This window comes from Somniosus microcephalus, chromosome 4 (genome assembly GCF_052327205.1).
Source record: "Somniosus microcephalus isolate GS21.2 chromosome 4, FLI_Smic_1.0, whole genome shotgun sequence".
Taxonomy (NCBI): Eukaryota; Metazoa; Chordata; class Chondrichthyes; order Squaliformes; family Somniosidae; genus Somniosus; species Somniosus microcephalus.
In genome coordinates this window covers 278,297,409-278,316,410 of record NC_140990.1, presented here as the reverse complement: position 1 = coordinate 278,316,410, position 19,002 = coordinate 278,297,409, and the positions used below count along the sequence as shown (strand labels likewise).

General features: G+C 48.6%; 1 protein-coding gene across 2 annotated transcripts in view; it reads left to right on the top strand.

The window, feature by feature from the left end:
• The window catches only part of itgb5 (integrin, beta 5), a 192,249-nt gene extending 174,797 nt beyond the window's left edge, over positions 1-17,452 (top strand). For both annotated transcript variants that reach the window (XM_085986494.1, XM_085986496.1), the window contains 2 exons: positions 58-224; positions 15,897-17,452. In XM_085986494.1, the coding sequence (XP_085842620.1) occupies positions 58-224; positions 15,897-15,992 (263 nt within the window). In that variant the 3' untranslated portion in view covers positions 15,993-17,452. The remainder of the gene's footprint in view (positions 1-57; positions 225-15,896) is intronic.
• Positions 17,453-19,002: the final 1,550 nt, after the last annotated feature.

The window sequence follows — 19,002 nt, the reverse complement described above, 5'->3', positions numbered from 1 at the left end:
AATGAGCTAGATCAATTCATCAATCCTTTTATTTACTGACTTGTTTTCATTTTACAGAATGTGCGAGTGAAACCGATCCAGTAACTGTACTGTTAGCAGTGGTTGGTAGTATTTTGGCAGTGGGCATTGCCTTGCTTGCCATTTGGAAACTGATTGTCACTATTCATGATAGGCGAGAATTTGCCAGATTTCAAAATGAACGGTCCAGAGCCCGATATGAGATGGTAAGATTTTTATTAAGCTTTGTTTTCTGTGAGATGGGTAATTGCTACAGAAATTATTGAGCCAATAATACATAGGCGGGCACTCAAAGCGCTTTCGAGCACAGAGGCCTGAGCCCTACAATGCACCTGAAGCACTCGCAAGCAATGAGCGCAAAGAGCACTACGAGCCTGCAGTCAAGCTTTGCACTAGGTTCACTTGGCTCTTAACCTTACAGTAAATGAGACGTGTACCGCATTATGGAGAGTTTAAGCATCAGTCCAGATCCACATTGTCCTTTTAGAACAGGCCTCATTGTGTTTTTAATGTATATAATGACAACTAGTGCTGCCCTTGACACTGCAGGTTTCCTAGCACCAGTGCCTCCCTTGCTAGTGCCTCCCAACCCTTTTCCCCCTGCCCTGTGCCTGGTGCCCCTCCCCACGCCAAGTATGTGCCCGGCACACAATGGGCACTCAGCAACCGACATTGTGGCATTGCTGCTCCTGGTACATCCTGAGAGATGTGCCCAGAATACTGGAGAATTAAGCAAGTGGGCTGACTTTGCTTTCACAGAAATCACAGAAACCCCACAGTGCAGATAGAGGCCATTTCGGCCCATCGAGCCTGCACCGACACATATCCCACCCGATTCCCATAACCCCTACACCAACACATGTCCCACCCTATCCCCACGTATTTAATCCCCCTAACACTAAGGGTCAATTTATCATAGCCAATCAACCTAACCGCACATCTTTGGACTGGTGAAATCAGCATATTTGTGCACAGAGGCATTGGTGTGGTACAGGGCCCACCGTATCAGCCTCAATAATATTAAGAATTGTTGAATTATTCATGTCTGGAATTGTACAAATGGTCTCAGACTGTCTTTTTTAAAGTTTGTGAAATAAATAATAAGCTTGAACTGACCTTTAAAAAGTGTGTGCGATCACCCAAGGTGACTTGATCACAAAATTTCCCTTCTTGTGGAGAAACACCAAGCCATCACTTCTTGTTTCCGCATGGTGTGGTCAAAATTGGGAACCTGTTGATTCGTGTCCCGTAACTCCCTGGCACAGGGCTGCACCATATGTGTGAACCTTCAGAGCCCGAGAAAACGGATTCTGCCAGTCTCCTGCCATAACTCTGGTGGTAGACCAGTGAAAACAGCCTGGTTCCGCCAGGTCTCCGCTGTCTGAGATTTTTCAGACACCCCTGGTAAAAGGTGGTACCTCTGCCTGCCCCTTATGAGGCAAATGGTGTCTAAGACTGGAGCCGGGGGAAGGGACGCCCTGTAGCAGGGTTTCCACTTGTCTGCTTCAGTTGTGACCCAATGTAATACTGGGGGCAGGTACGCTAAGTAAAGATGAAGCGTAATAGCCTCAGATGTGTGAAAGTGGTGTCCAGGCCAGAGAAACAAACCTCCAAAAAGTGGAAATACCCTTTTTTTTTATTTTCTGGATTAGCTCACTTCAGCAGGGGCTGAAGGGGACATGGCTAGAATCTTAAGGAGGGCCTGAACAAATCCCCACCCATCACTGGCAGGCAGGCGGCAGATTTTCCAGTTGCACGGGACAGGCGGGCACCAGGAATGTGGCCAAAGTGCAAATGCTCCCGTCTGCTTCATGCGATTTAGATGCCTTCCTAGTGACCACGCAAATTCCAGTGGGGTCAGCGCCGAAGGGCACTGGCGGGAACGATCCTACGTAACTGCCAGGATCATGTCCCGAGTATTTTCGGGGCCTTAATTTATTAGTTAATAAATCAATTTAGGTAAGTACAATAAGGTTTATGGTAAAGGAGGGATTCTTAGACTGAACCTAGACGTTTAAAAATCGATTGTGATTGAAACCCATGGTGATGACGTTGTAAGAAATTCTGGTAAAACTATTGACTACCAGACTAAAAATCTTGTGCAGAATAATGTCTGATATTCTGCTGCAATTAGTGTTATGAGGACAAACATGCTGAATATTGTTTTCTAATTTTAAACATTCTGGACTTAGCCATGTGTATCTAATACTTTGTTTAAACCAATATTCCCAAACAATGGGCTTCCTATTAACTGGCATGCAGGGTAGAGTTTTCCCCAGGCAGATGGTTATGATACTTTGGGTGTAACTGGACATTGTTTACTATGTTTAGTTATTACCTAAAGTTAAGGTATAAAATTCCTCTGTGAGTACCAGTAAGCTTATTATAATGCTGTGATCATGGCCCCATTTATGTATCACATGAAAGTACAAATAATGGATCAGTGATCCCTCACCTTAGAATTCTTTTTCCTGTTCCACCTCCCCAGGTTCTTTTTAAGTTTCCTCAGCTGAGAATTTATTTCATTGAAAATTAGATAATGGACATTTTCCCCAAATTTATAAAGTCTGATGAAAATATAAGATAGTTGCAGATTTAGACAGGTGTTAGTAAAACCAGATGGTGGGCACAAGATCGATACTGATGAAGAAGGCCACTTGCCCCATCTTAGCTAATTTATCAAGACACAGCACCTACATTCTTCTCGACATAACCTCTAACTGACTCCTGAGTGAGTCTAAGATTTTCTTTTCCAGTACTCTATCCAGAAGACTTTCAAGTGTTAATCACTCTTTGCATGAAAAATATCTTATTGGCATTTGGCCTTTAATTAAACTTATTTGTTCCACTGTCCTGGTGTACTTGGAAATTGTGCTCTGGATTAACCTTATGGGGTCGATTTTCCTGGAGCTGTCAGGCGGGGTTTCAGGCGTGTGGGGGGTGGGGGAAATCCCGAATTCGGGGGTCCTGACACCATCCCGCCCAAAACCCCGCTCCACGCAAGTTTCAGAGGCGGCGGGTACCCGCCCCGCACTGGGACCCGCCGACCCCAGGCGGGAAGGGATTAGTGCCAATTAACTGCCTGTTAACAGGTAGTTAACAGGCAGTTTTTAGCCTAATCCCTATTTTGAGGGGTGTCGTGTGGGATTCCCGACGGCTCCAAACCACGCCAGGTTAGAGCAGGCGGGCCGTCGGGTTGATGGAGTTGGAGGGGTCGCGATGTCGGTGTTCAGGTGAGTGATGGGTGCATGAGTGCAAAAGTAAGTATGTTTGGTGTGTCTAAAGTGTGTAAAGAACTTTTACTTACCTGTACTTACCTTAACAGCCTTTCTTCCTGTCGGCGTTGGGAGCTCATCACTCAGCCGGCACTTAAAGCTGAATGGCTGCGATCTGTGAAAAGTGACAGCCTTCAGCTTTGAGTGCTGCTGAGAGTTCTAACTGAGTCTGTGCAGAAGGACTCATGTTAGAACTCAGACTGTCAGTGTTTGACAGCTTCAAACAGCTGTGAAACACTGATATTTCATCTGTCAAGAACTCTTGACAGATGAAATTGCAGTCTGTGACGTCACCTGTTGCCGGGTGGCCCTTAATTGGCCTGCCAGCGGGCTCAACAAGGTCAATCAAGGGAAAATCGCGCGGATTGGCCGGACGTCGATGTAGGCGGGTCTAAAACCCGAAAGTTGTAGTCCCGCCTTCTTCCCAACAGCTTCGGGAAAATCGACCCCTATCTGTGACATTTAATAACTTATGTAGTTCTATAACATCCCCGCTCGGCTGGCTCCATTCATTGCCGGATAGTTTCTCTGCTCTTTTCTTGCATTTCACTCTTTTGATGCTGGAGATTTGCCTTGTAGTTCTTCTCTATACCACCTCCATGGCTTTCATGTTTCTTTTGGCTCACAAAACAGAAAACAGAGAGTAGGGAGTAAGGGCAGCTACTCAGACTGGCAGTATGTAGAAAGTCCTACAAGAGAGGGGACGGTACTGGACCTAATTCTAGGGAATGTGGCCGGCCAAGCGGAAGAAGTGCTAGTAGGTGAGCACTTTGGTGACAGTGACCATAATATGGTGAGATTTAAGGTGGTCATGGAAAAGGACAGGGATGGGCCGGAAATAAAGGTTCTAAATTGGGGGAAGGCCGATTTTAATAGGATAAGGCAGGATCAGGCCAAAATGGACTGGGATCAGCTACTTGTAGGAAAATCCGCATCGGAGCAATGGGAGGCTTTCAGAAGGGAGATTGAGATCATACAATGGCAACATGTTCCCGTAAAGGTCAAGGGTGGTTCCAAAAACCACAGGGAACCTTGGATGTCAGGGGATATACGAGAATGGATTAGGAAAAAAAGGAGGGCTTTTGGCAGATACAAAAGGCTAAAGACGGAGGAAGCCCTAGAGGAGTACAAAAAGTGCAGGGGGATACTTAAAAAAGAAATTAGGAGATCAAGGAGGGGCCATGAAATAACACTGGTGAGCAAAATAAAGGAAAACCCTAAGATGTTTTATAAGTATATTAAGGGTAAGAGGATAACTAGGGAAAAAATAGGGCCCATTAGGGACAAAAGTGGCAATCTGTGTGTGGAGCCGGAAGATGTAGGAGGGGTTCTAAATGAATTTTTTGCATCTGTTTTCACTATGGAGAAGGACGATGTAGACATAGAAATAGGGCGGGGGGACTGTGATATGCTCGAACATATTAACATCGAGAGGGAGGAGGTATTGGTGGTTTTAGCAGGCCTAAAAATGGATAAATCCCCAGGCCCGGACGAAATGTATCCCAGGCTGCTGTGTGAGGCAAAGGAAGAGATTGCGGGGGCTCTAACACATATATTCAGAACCTCTCTGGCCACAGGGGATGTGCCAGAGGACTGGAGAACCGCTAATGTAGTACCATTATTCAAGAAGGGGAGTAGGGAAAAACCGGGGAACTACAGGCCAGTGAGCCTAACATCAGTGGTAGGAAAATTATTGGAAAAAATTCCAAGGGACAAAATTAGTCTCCACTTGGAGAGGCAAGGATTAATCAGGGATAGTCAACATGGCTTTGTCAAGGGAAGATCATGTCTGACTAATTTGATTGAATTTTTTGAGGGGGTGACTAGGTGTGTGGATGAGGGTAACGCAGTGGATGTGGTATACATGGATTTCAGTAAGGCCTTCGATAAAGTCCCACACAGGAGACTGGTTAAGAAGGTAAGAGCCCATGAAATCCAGGGTGCCTTGGCACATTGGATACAAAACTGGCTTAGTGGCAGAAGGCAGAGGTGTTGTGTATGTAACCTGTTCCACCTTAAGAGAGCTTAAGCCTGTTCCACCTTAAGAGATGTACTACTTTCTCAGGCTGCTGTAGACGCAATACCGGGGGTGAACACACCGGTATATAAGCACTGTGCAGTAATCTTGTATTCAGTATAGTCCCTACCTCCAACCAGTAAAGACCTGTTTTTATTGTTACTCATTAGTCTGTGTTTTAATTAACTAAATAATTCACAGACTTAACACTGGCGGCGAGTCAGGTTCTTACCCTGCGGCAGTTATTCCACGGCGGTTGAAGAGAGGTTTCAAACCACACCACCCCACTGGAAGCGACAGGCATTAGGACCCTGAAGCCTCCATCAGCTTGTGAACCGGAGTAGAAGACAGGACTGGGGAAGAGAGAGGTACAGGGCGATAGCGATCGGCAGATAAGGGCCGGGCCGCTTTGAAGTGAGGGGCGCAGCCGGGCCATCGATCGCAAGCACTGATAAGGGCCGGGCCGCTTTCAAGTGCGAGGCGCAGCCGGGCCATCGATCGAATCCGCTGATAAGGGCCGCACTCGGGCGATCGCGGCGAAGATAAGGGCCGCACTCGGGGGCTGAAGGGAGACGGCGTCGGGGGACGGGTGAAGACCGCCAAGCGCGGGAAAACCGCCATTTTGTGGGCGGAGGACGACGGCAAGAGCGGGAAGCCGCCATCTTTGATAACAAGTAAAGAAAAGAAAATCTGAGAAATTGCAAATCTACAATGCCTAAACACGGGAATATTAGCACCTTTGATAGTGACCTCGAAGATTGGGCCATATATGTTGAAAGAGTAAAAAATTATTGTAAGGCCAATAAAATTCGTGACCAAGATAAAGCTCTAACATTATTAAATTTAATGGGTGCGAAGACATACGGGCAATTGAAACACCTGTTATCACCAGATGAACCGGCGGATAAGACGTTCGATGAGATTGTTACTGTCCTGAAAGATCATCTAAACCCCACGCCGCTGATGCTAGCGGAACGATTTAAATTTTACGACAGAAGGCAGCTACAGCATGAAAGCAATGCTGAATATTTGCTGGAATTGCGTAAATTAGCGAAATATTGTCAGTTTGGAACGGGACTGACAGATGCACTACGAGACAAATTTGTGTGTGGTTTATTTAAACAAGATACACAAAAGCGACTGCTCGAGGAGAATGAGCTGACGCTTGAGAAGGCGGTCACTATGGCAGCAGCACACGAAGCCGCAGCGAGAGGCACGGCAGTAATGCAGCTACGGTCACCGGAGCTCAGTGCACACAAATTGGGTGTGAGTTCTGGCAAATGTTATCGTTGTGGAAAGACAACGCATGATCAGAACCAGTGTTGGTTTAAAAACCAAGAATGTAGAACTTGTGGTAGGCTTGGACATATAGCTAGAGTATGCAGGTCAGCGAAGAAGACCAGCAACAAGAAGTCACCGCAAGGGAAATACGCAAAGGTACACAAGGTGGCCGAACAGGAGTCCGATTCAGACGCAAGCAGTATTGAACTGGCTAGCTTAAGGGTACTCAACGTTGGTAAGGGTGCAGACCTCCAGACAATTTGGGTTACTCTTCAGATAGAAGGAGTCCAAGTAAAAATGGAATTGGACACTGGATCGGCATTGTCAGTCATGAATAAGAAAGATTACAGAAGGTTATTCCAACATATTCCCCTACAGGATACGGAGATTATATTGACAACCTACACGGGGCAGAGAGTGTACCCCATTGGGACAATAAAGGTTGCAGTGGCCAACAAGGGCGAAGGAAGTCAAATAATGGACTTATATGTGCTACCGGAGGGAGGTCCACCACTACTAGGCCGGGAGTGGTTTAGAAACATAAATATGGACTGGCATTCGCTAAAAGCCATAAAGAGTGAGAACTCGGTGCAGATAATCAGCCCAGACTCTAGAACTGATGATGGTAAGACCAACCCATGTGCAAAAGACAAAGTTTCAGCACAGAATTCCACTGAGCAACAACAACATAGTTTAACAGAGAATTCTGAGTCTGTCAAGTCTACTGATATGCACATTTTTGAGGGACACTGGGCTCGAACTCAACTCCATTTCAAACTACAACAGCAATTAGAACAAATGATTCGCCGTTTTGAGCAAGAGATGAATGAAATAAAAAAGTTCTTTGTTACAGAGTGGGAGAATCTGGAAAGTCAACAGAAGCAACTGATGGAGAAAATGGAGCAGGAGCACACCAACCATCTGCACGAGGAGGCCGAACGAATCAAAGCTGATTCAGGTTCTGAAGGTGCATGCCATAATCTGGTGTCAGAAGAGTTAACGGTCAGCCAACTCCTTCATATGCTGAGGGACAAGACTCTGAAATGGGAAAAACTTGAACACGAGCTGCGATCTTCAAAGGAAAAGGGTTCGGAGCTCTCAAAAGTCATTGAGATGGCTGATGTGACGACACAGACTGAAACGACTGCAACAGAGCAGCCATTGGATGCCAAAAGTACGCTGACTCACGTCAATGTAGAACAACAGACCGCTGAAACAGCTGCTCCGGTAGAGGGATTGCATAGTCCGAGCAATCAATCTCCAAAGGAAGTTGAAGTATTAAAATCACAAATGAGGTCACTAGTAAACGACTTGCTGAAAGCCCAGAAAAAGCTGGATGCAGAGGTACACATGAAGAAGTCTCTTCAGGAAAGATGTCTGGATTTGGAACAAGAGCTGGCTAACGTCCAGCTGGGTATGGAGGAAATAGACGACCCTCTCACTGGTCTAGCTCAGGACGACACCGAATATTACTATGACCTGGTGGACGACACCGAATATTACGATGTCCTGTCCTGCCCAGCTTGTAACTTCGACTCCCAAAGTGCAGAAATCATGGAGGAGCACCAAAAGTCTACGGAACATCGGGAGAAGCTGGCTCTACGACGGAAACAGGAGGAAGAGAAGGAGGAACTGCGCATGCAGCTGGCAGCTGTGGCAGCTGACAATGGAGCCCAGAGAGTCTCCAAGAAGCAGAAAAGGAAAAGTAAAAACAGAAGATGACCCATCTGAACCATTATCACCTCTACCAGATCACACACGTGGTCCCTCCGAACGGAGCCAAATCAGTTCGGAAGTTCAAGCTGTTAAATCCATGAAAGGACTATTGAATGAGTAACGTGAACCGACTACACCACAGAGATTGAATCTGTGAACTGTTTTCCGCAGAGACTGAATCTGTGATATGTTACGTTAAACATGAAGTTATATATGTATATATGTTATTACGTTATGTTAAATGGGGGGATGACTATAAAGCTAAGAAGGGAGGAGTGTTGTGTATGTAACCTGTTCCACCTTAAGAGAGCTTAAGCCTGTTCCACCTTAAGAGATGTACTACTTTCTCAGGCTGCTGTAGACGTAATACCGGGGGTGAACACACCGGTATATAAGCACTGTGCAGTAATCTTGTATTCAGTATAGTCCCTACCTCCAACCAGTAAAGACCTGTTTTTATTGTTACTCATTAGTCTGTGTTTTAATTAACTAAATAATTCACAGACTTAACAAGAGGGTGATGGTCGAAGGTTGTTTCTGTGACTGGAAGCCTGTGGCCAGTGGGGTACCACAGGGATCTGGGTCCCTTGCTGTTTGTGGTCTACATTAATGACTTGGATATGAATGTAAAAGGTATGATCAGTAAGTTCGCAGATGATACAAAAATTGGTAGGGTGGTAAATAGCGAGGAGGGTAGTCTCAGTCTGCAGGATGATATTGATGGGTTGGTCAGATGGGCGGAACAGTGGCAAATAGAATTTAACCCGGAAAAGTGCGAGGTGATGCACTTTGGGGGGACTAACACGGCAAGGGAATACACAATGAATGGTAAGACCCTAGGCAAGACAGAGGGTCAGAGGGATCTGGGTGTGCAAGTACACAGATCCCTGAAGGCGGCGGAACAGGTGGATAAGGTGGTAAAAAAGGCATATGGGATACTTGCCTTCATTAGCCGAGGCATAGAATATAAGAGCAAGGAGGTTATGATGGAGCTGTATAGAACACTGGTTAGGCCACAGCTGGAATACTGTGTGCAGTTCTGGTCGCCACACTACAGGAGGGATGTGATCGCTTTGGAGGGGGTGCAGAGGAGATTCACCAGGATGTTACCAGGGCTGGAGCGCTTCAGCTATGAAGAGAGACTGGGCAGATTGGGTTTGTTTTCCTTGGAGCAGAGGAGGGACATGATTGAGGTGTACAAAATTATGAGGGGCATAGATAGGATGGATACTAAGGAGCTTTTTCCCTTAGTAGAAGGGTCAATAACTAGGGGGCATAGATTCAAGGTAAAGGGCGGGAGGTTTAGAGGGGATTTGAGAAAGAACTTTTTCACCCAGAGGGTGGTTGGAGTCTGGAACTCACTGCCTGAAAGGGTTGTGGAGGCAGGAACCCTCGCAACATTTAAGAAGCATTTGGATGAGCACTTGAAATGCCATAACATACAAGGCTACGGACCAAATGCTGGAATATGGGATTAGATTAGACAGGGCTTGATGGCCGGCGCGGACACGATGGGCCGAAGGGCCTCTATCCGTGCTGTATAACTCTATGGCCTAGAAATTAATTGTAGCCACTTTTGGGGCGGTAAAGTCGGGCGGCCGCTAAAGTTTGCGCCCGCCGCCAAATCAAGGCCACTTCTCCGATATTCATTAGCTTCGCCCTAAGAGTTTGCTCGAGCGCTAAAACTGGCGCTGCACGGCTCTCTTTAGGCGCTAAGCCGGAGGTGCTGAGCGAGAGCGCCGAGGCCGGGCGCAGCGCAGGTGCGGCCATCTCGTGATTGACAGCAGACACCCTGGCGCCGGCCAGCTCTTAAGGGGGAAGGGTCGACTTGGTCTGCTGCCACGCCCTGGATAGTGGAGCCCTCCAGCTAGGCCTGAACACTGCTGCTGGACCCAAATAGCGCCTGAAGCCATGCAGAAGGCCCGTGAACGAGCGCAGCGCTTCTCAGAGCGTGATCTGAGTGTGCTGGTTGGTGGTGTGGAGAAGAGGCGCCATCTTTTGTACCCGGACAATGGCAGGAAGGCGCCGGTCCGCGTCTACCGGAGAGCCTGGAGGCATGTCGCCAGCAAGGTGTCAGCCAACAGCGAGGTCCCCAGGAGCGGTGTCCAATGCCGCAAAAAGTTTAATGACCTCACTCGGATTGTCAGGGTGCGTACCCTTTCCAGTGTCCTCCTCATCCTTGCATGTGCACCTCACATTATGGGCAAAGGGACCTGAAAGCCCTAATGGCCAGCCCTCATCCAGCAGCTATGGGACAGGCATGAACATCAATTGCACATTCTGCACTTAACACACTGGCCAAGCTATTCCACCATGGGAGGCAGTGCACACAAGATCAGGGCGACACACTGGCCAGGCTATTCCACCATGGGAGGCAGTGCACACAAGATCAGGGCGACACACTGGCCAGGCTATTCCACCATGGGAGGCAGTGCACACAAGATCAGGGCTACACACTGGCCAGGCTATTCCACCATGGGAGGCAGTGCACACAAGATCAGGGCTACACACTGTACTTAGAGGCCGTCCTTTCTCTTGCAGGCCAAGCTGGCCAATAATAGGAAGAGCCGGACTGCGACCGGGGGAGGCCGACCCCAGATCCAGCCGCTCACCGAGCTGCAACATCGCGTGGAGCGCATCATGGGTGCCCGGGTGATTGGCCCCGTTGCATGTGGAGATGCCGACCTTGTTCTGGGCACCAATGGTAAGGACATCAACGTTTGGACCTCTCTCGTCCCACTTGCGCATCAGATCTACATCCTTTGCCATTGTCCGACCAATGCGCTGAATGCCACCACTCATGCATCCCTCGCTGACGCCCTCTCCTCACTCTAAAGCTACTCTTGTGCCTTCCTGCTTTCAGATGGTGAGGAGGAGGTCCCTGAACTTGCCAGTGACAGCCCCTCAGAAGAGGAGCAGGAGGAGGAGCAAGAGGAAGGCGGCCCATCAGGGGAACCCTCATCCGCGGCAACCCATGCGAATGTAGGGGACACGTCTTCCCTGGAGGGGAGCATGGCGGAAGTGTCGGAGGGGAGGGGAGCTCATGGGACCTGCGGCCTGCAGAAACGCGGGAGGGGGGTGGAAGCTCAGCGGCCTTCTCCCCAGAGGGGGGAAGGGTCGGAGGGGAGTCCAATTGCTGGGCCCAGCGGCGTCCAGCAACGCAGGAAGGGTCGGCCAGCTCGGCGGCCTTCTCCCCAGAGGGAGAGTCCGGCCTCCAGTCCGGAGATGGTCTTCGCCAAGGAGATGGAACGCCTCGAGGACTTGTCCGCGGACTCGGAGCGCCGGCACACGGAGCTCATGGGGGTAGTGGCACGGTTGCCTGAGGCCATCGAGTCCCTCTCTCGGAGTGTCACCGACGTCGGGGCCTCACAGGCCATCAGTTTGGCGGAATTCGGGGCAGAGCAGGCAGCGAGTCGGGCGGCATTCGGGGCAGCTCAGGCAGCGAGTGGGCAGCTGATCAGTGGTGCCGTGCAGTCACTGGGTGCTCTGATGAGGTCACTGAACAGGTCAACACGGGCACTCACTGCTGCCACACTCGCTGTGTCAGCCAGGCATCGCCAGGGCACCCGGCGCACTGCAGCAGCACAGCGGTCTGTCCCTCGGCAGATTGGTGCGCATGCTGCAGTGCTGGCCCGGGCGAGTGCCAGTGTCTCAGGCGACCAGCGAGCGCCTGCCATCCACCAGCTTGCCCCCATTCCTCCAGCCGCCACTGTCACTCCCCCAGTGGAGCTGCCAGGAGCTGCTGCAGCGACTGATGCTGGCCAGCCACAGCTGCAGCATTCAACAGCCGCCCGCTCGACGGCCAGACCTCGACTAGGCCGACCCCCAAGGGCATCTGCCGTCATGACATGTGCCCCTCTGGAGCCTGCCCCCAGCCTTGCAGCAGCCAATGGCCTTACTTTGAGGAGGAGCAGCAGGGCGGGCAGGGGCCACACAAAGATGGCCAAGGCATCGCCCTAGCGGGCCAAAAAGTCGAATGTGTGGCCAGTTGTGTTTGTTTTTTGAGGCCGAGAATTGGATGTTTGTTTTTTGAGGCCGAGAATTGGATGTTTGTTTTTTGAAGGCCGAGGATGTGATGTTTGTTTTTTACAAAGGCCGAGGATGACGGCCATTTTAGTTGCACTGTTTTGTTAATCCTCTCCAGGTTGTGGGAGCGAGTAATGTGTTTGAGTGTTTTTTGGGGGTTTCGTCTGTTTTTGGTTTTCATGTGGGAAGGGCCCTGAGTTTGTACAATAAAGCATTTTATTTATTGACATTGTCCATGTTTGATCTTTGAAGTGTTTGTTGCCTTAACCGGCTGAGGGCTTGCGGAGCGGCTGCAATCATGTTCTTTCATTGGCATAAGCCATTCCCTGACAGGGGGCCTAGAAGTGACGTTCAATAAGCCGCCGACGGGCGGCCCTTGGACTTTGTGCCTCCCTCCTGGGCTGGTACTCCTCGTCCTCCTCCTCCTGCTCCTCCTCCTGAGGTGGTGGTCCAACGTGAGGTGGCAGTGCCTGAGTCCTGCGGATAGCCAGGTTGTGCAGCATGCAGCAAACGACGACGAATTGGGAGACTCGCTCCTGCGAATACTGGAGGGCTCCCCCGGAGCGATCGAGACAGCGGAACCGTTGCTTGAGGACGCCGATTGTTCTATGATGTTCCTAGTCGCTTGATGGCTCTCGTTGTATGCCTCTTCAGCAGGGGTCGTGGGCGCGCGGAGCGGGGTCATGAGCCAGGTACACAAAGGATAGCCTTTGTCTCCGATAAGCCATCCTCTTGGGTGAGGCTGTGCCTGGAACATGTCAGCCACAGTTGTCTGTCGCAGGATAAAGGCATCGTGGCTGCTGCCTGGAAAGCGGGCATTGACAGCTAGGATGCGCTGCCTGTGGTCACACACCAGCTGTACATTGAGGGAATGGTAGCCCTTCCGGTTGCGGTAATCCTCGGCATGCTCCAGAGGTGCCCGCAAAGCCACATGCATGCAGTCAATGGCGCCCTGCACCATGGGGAAGCCCGCTATTCTTGCAAATCCCACTGCACGCTGCTGCTGCTTGTCCAGGGTCATGGGGAAGGAGATGAATTGATGTCTCCTTCTGAAAAGGGCTTCGGTCACCTGGCGGATGCAGCAATGCACGGCGAACTGGGAGATGTTAGCGATGTCCCCAGCAGCGGATTGGAAGGAGCCGGTGGCATAGAAGTTGAGAGCCACCGTCACCTTCACTGCCACCGACAGAGACGTCCTGCGCATCAGCTGTGGCTGCAGATCTCTGTGAAGCAGCTGGCAGATGTCTGCAACCACCTCCCTTCTGAATCGCAGCCTCCTAACACACATCGCGGCAGACATGGTCAGATAGGAGGACTGCTGGCGGTATACCCTGGGTGGGTAAGGCCTCAGTTGGCGACGCCTGTTGCCCCCTCTGCGTCTAGCCAGGGCTGCCACTCTCTCACGGCGTCTGTAAGCCCTTCTGGCATAAGGCTGAAAGTCAGCATTGGCACCCAATGCAGCCCCCATTATATGCTGGCAAACACTGAGCTCTCAATGAAGGCAAAGATAATTGCTAAGCTCTGGCCTGAGCCAAAAATACCTGTCCTAGTGTTGGTCCAAACCAGTAAGCTCTCCTCCTTGGTCTCTCTCCAAAAAACCGTTGCACAAGAGTGAATGCTGCAAAATGGCTGGCCTTTATAGTGCAGGGTAAGTGCCCTTTAATTAGCGCTCCCCGCGGCCCGCCTCGGCTGTGTACCGTTCCACTTCACAGTCGTTAGGGCCGCCCGGCACACAATGGCCCGGCGCGAGTGAAGTTCCGGTTCGGGGCGCACAAAGGGCGTTGCACTAGTAAATGACGTCATGATCTGCGCGCGCAGCAGGGCGCGCGCTAAGACTTTGCGCCGGCGCTAAATGTGTACTGAAGTTGGGGCGAGGCACAGATCGCGCTGCGCCCGGGCGCTAAGCGCCTAGCGCTCGAGATCTACTCCTCCTAAGGCGCTAACGGCTGGCGCGCCCAACTGAATTTCTAGGCCTATGACTCTAAGGTGTGAAGTGGTGTTCCACTTGGTGCTGGGACCACTGTTGTTCATAAATTATATTAACAATTTGGACTCCAGAATCAGAAATACAGTTTCAAAATTTGTGGACAACATCAAATTGAGGGGGGGGGTGGTGGGGGGGGGAGTATAGTTAATACAAAGGAAGAATATGACAAAATACAAGAAGACGTTATTAAACTTGCAGAATGGGTGTTTAATTGGCAAATGAATTTCAATATAGATGAGTGTGAGGTGGTGCATTTTGGTAGGAAGAATAAGGAGGCCACATACTACTTGAATAATAAGAGTGTAATTGTCAAATTATTTTTTGTCTTATAATACTCCTATGAAGCACCTTGGGACGTTTTACTATGTTAAAGGTGCTATATAAATACAAGTTGTTGTTGTTGGTAGAGGAGCAAAGGGATCTGGGGTACTGATACACAAATCACTAAAAGTAGCAATGCAGGTTAATAAGGCCATAAAAAAAGCAAACCAAGTACTGGGGTTCATTTTTAGAGAGATAGAATTGAAAAGCAGGGAATTCATGTTAAACTTGTTTAGAACCTTCATTAACCCATACTTGTAGTACTGTGCACAGTTCTGGTCTCCATACTTTAGAAAGGATATAGAGGCATTGGAGTAAGTGCAAGAAAGATTCACAAGGATGATACCAGAACTGAGAGGTTATAACTATCAGGAAAGACTGAACAGGCTGCGGCTCTTTCCTCTAGAAAAGAGAAGACTGAGGGGTCTCTGATAGAGGTCTTTAAGATAATGAAGGAGTTTGATAGGGTAGACGTAGAGAAGATGTTTCTATTTGTGGGGGAGACCAAATATAAGATAGTTACTAATAAATCGAACAGGGAATTCAGAGGAAACGTTTTTACCCAAAGATTGGTAAGAATGTGGAACGTGCTACCACAAGGTGTGTTGAGGCAAATAGCATAGAAGCATTTAAGGGAAGCGAGATAAGCATATGCGGGAAAAAGGAATATACGTGTATGCTGATAGGGTTAGATGAAGAGGGCTGTGAGGAGCTTACGTTGTTAAATGCCAAATCTAATATTGCCCAGATTCTGTTTTGTATCACCATTAGCTATTTCTACCCCATATGTTGTATACTTGTGACATACGATCTGTATTGCATTTCAGCTGCCACTGATTTGTCTACTTGCTGATTTTTATGAGAGATAGTGGGCCTGATCTTAGATTTCTACCCAAAGCTGGTATCGGGAGGCCACTACCATTTTCAGCTGGGCTTTATTTAAATGCCACCAGCGAGCTGTAGGCGCCAAATGGGGGCGGGGGGTTTGAATGGGCCGGCAGCAGACGGAGTGTTTTCTGTGGACCTAGGAGGATCAGGAGCGCTCCTCCTGGCCCATAAAATTAAACACTTCCTTGGTCTTGGAATGACTGGTCGGGTGATAATCAGACGCCCGGCAGTTGAAAGTCACCCACACTAAATGCAATCACACCCGTGCTGTTTTATTTAGTTGTGCAGTGGTTTTGGTGAAAAAAGTGTACAGAATTCAACTTTACTAAGCTCTCAGTGCTAAACCTCACTTTGCTTTTCTTTTCAGGCAACCAACCCACTGTACCGACAACCCATAACCACTCATACTGTGGAAATTCTTTCAACAATGCATAACAAATCTTACAATGGTATAGTTGACTGAATTGGGAGAATAACTGCAGTGTTAACTGTGCCATCGATTAGAACCTGACTGGGATTGCATTACTGAATCTAGCAACTGGAAACTCTGCCTTTCTTCCTCGGGCAGACTAAAATCTGCAAGCAGGACTGAAATTATTGCATTCTGCACGAACGCAAGACTTGGTACTAGGCATCTGCCTGATTTAGAGAAAACATCTTAGAAGTGTGTGCTTTGGACTATTGACTATTGTTCTTGGAGAAGAAACCATTTCATTGGGTTAATTGCTTAGTTATGGGATGATGGGGATTCAAATTGCAACCTTTTTCAGGGCAGGTAACTTTTACAAAAAAACACATGTTTTGGCATGATATGAAAAGTTATAAAGCTTGGGATTATTACAACTTTTTTATGACAAAGTTGGTTACATTAATCCCGTGATAAATGTTTTTTTAGCATAACAAAACTATCAAGTAATTAATGCTAGCATGATACCCCAGAATTGAGCAGAAATAGGCATTTTTAGTATACTTCAAAAGAAATATAATCCAAAATGTTGCTTGAACCATATAGGTAGCATAAATGTGATTGTAAAGATACTGGGGTAGATTTTCACTGGCGCCGCTGGCAGAAAACAGGGCAGTAATGCCCTAAAATGGTGGGGGAAACCTTAAAGCTTACCGCCCCGTTACTACTTCCCATCCGGTTGACGGCAACTGCGGACAGACGCACCCTCTGCCTGAGTCAGGCCGTAGACCCTTTTAATATGCAAGGGTCCGATATTGTACCCCGATTGTCATCTTAGAACAGTATTGGGTGGAGCTTGTGGATTGTATACTCCACCTAGTATCAGCTGGCGGTCCAACCAAAGAGGAATCCAGCAGTTACATATGAATTTATTTTTGTGGGGCTGGGAGGAGCAGGAGTGCTCCTCTGCTCGGCAAAAATGACCTGGGCCGCTGCCACACCCAGGTTCCCTTCCACTCCCCTCACCCCTTCCAGGACCTACTTCCCTTCTGGTTTGGAGGCCGGTTGGGCCGCCCAATATTGCAGTGGCTCAGAGCCAGTGGGCTGCCCCAGGGTGTTCATTTTTCACCTGCAGCCTGCCGGCCCTATGCTAACAAGGCCCAGCACTCAAAATGGACTGGGCCTCCTGTGAAGACTACCAGGCAGCCAGCGGCCCAAAGCCACCCACAGTCATAATCTACCCACTGTGCCGTGGCTGCTGTTTCCTAATTGGCTACACTAGGCTATTGATGCAAAATACCAACACTATGTAATTTTATGCTAGCTACAGATTTTGTAGATTTTTATTCATTGCAGCCCGAATTATAACATTTTCTGTGAGTTTTGTGAAAAGTTGCTGATTGTGTCAGCATTCTGGTATTAATGACAGTTACGTTGTTTGGTTCTTTTACACATGAGGAACTGCATGGGGAGCACTGTGCTATTAAACTGCCCTGGAAGAGGTTACATAATGGTGACATGAACTACCTTGGATTTTTGAACCATTTTTATAATCCAGTTATGGAGCATTTTGTATTTGTAAAGTCATTTTAGCACAGAGAATTGCACTTTCAAAAATATTGCAGTTAATCAATTGAACATAACTAATACAATGTTGAGGTTCAAATCTCTTTATGATATTACAATCCTACAGTCTCTCCTTATATAAATGTACCTTCTACAACCTGATGCTATTTATTGGTTGGAACAACTCGTGTTAGTGCGGTACAGGTCATACAGTAGTTTGACCATTGACATGGCATAAATCAATAGGTTTATTTTTAAGGAATGTTAAAGTTGTAAAAAAGAAAGAAAAACTTGCATTTATATAGCGCCTTTCACGACCACCGGATGTCCCAAAGCGCCTTACAGCCAATGAAGTACTTTGTGAAGTGAAACGCGGCAGCCAATTTGCGCACAGCAAGCTCCCAGAAACTGCAATATGATAATGACCAGATAATCTGTTTTTGTTATGTTGATCGAGGGATAAATATTGGCCAGGACACCGGGGATAACTCCCCTGCTCTTCTTCGAAATAGTGCCGTGGGATCTTTTACGTCCACCAGAGAGAGCAGACAGGATGTCAGTTCCTAGATGCTTCTTGCAGTCAGGGTGACCACATGTGCAGTAAGTGCCAACGGTTTGGCCAACTTGAGATCCGGTTTTCGGAGCTCGAGCATCAGCTGGAGGCACTGCGGTGTATCCGCGAGGCTGAGAGTTACGTGGATAGCACGTTTTTAGATGTGGTCACCCCGCAGCTTAAGAAAGTGCAGTCAGAGACGGAATGGGTGACCACCAGTCAGAAGAAGGGGGCAGGCAGGTAGTCAGGAAAGCCCCAGAGTGCATCTCACTCAACAACCGTTTTTCTGTGTTGGAAAACAGTGAAAGTGACGGTTCCTCTGGGGAGTGTAACCAGAGCCAAGTTCACGGCACTGTGGGTGGCTCAGCTGTACAAGGGGGGAGGAGTAAGAGTGGAAGGGCAATAGTGGTAGGAGACTCAATAGTGAGGGGTGCAGACAGGCATTTCTGCGGCAGCAGACGTGACTCCAGGATGGTATGCTGCCTCCCTGGTGCCAGGGTCAAGGATGTCACTGAACTTCTGAAGGGGGAGGACGAACAGTCAGAGGTCGTGGTTCACATTGGTATCAACGACATAGGCAGAAAGAGGGATGAGGCCCTGCAACAAGAATTTAGGGAGCTAGGTAGCAGATTAAAAAGCAGGACCTCCAAGGTTGTAATCTCTGGATTACTCCCGGTGCCACGTGCTAGTGAGTATAGGAATAGGATGATAGAGCAGATGAATGCATGGCTAAAGAGTTGGTGCAGGAGGGAGGGCTTTAGTTTCCTGGATCACTGGGTCTGCTTCTGGGGAAGGTGGGACCTGTACAAGTCGGACGGGTTGCACCTGAACCGGAACGGGACCAACATCCTTGTGCGAAGGTTTGCTAATGTTGCGGGGGGGAGGTTAAACTAACTTGGCAGGGGGAATGGGATACGGAGTGGAGCTATAGTAGGGGGTGATGCACAG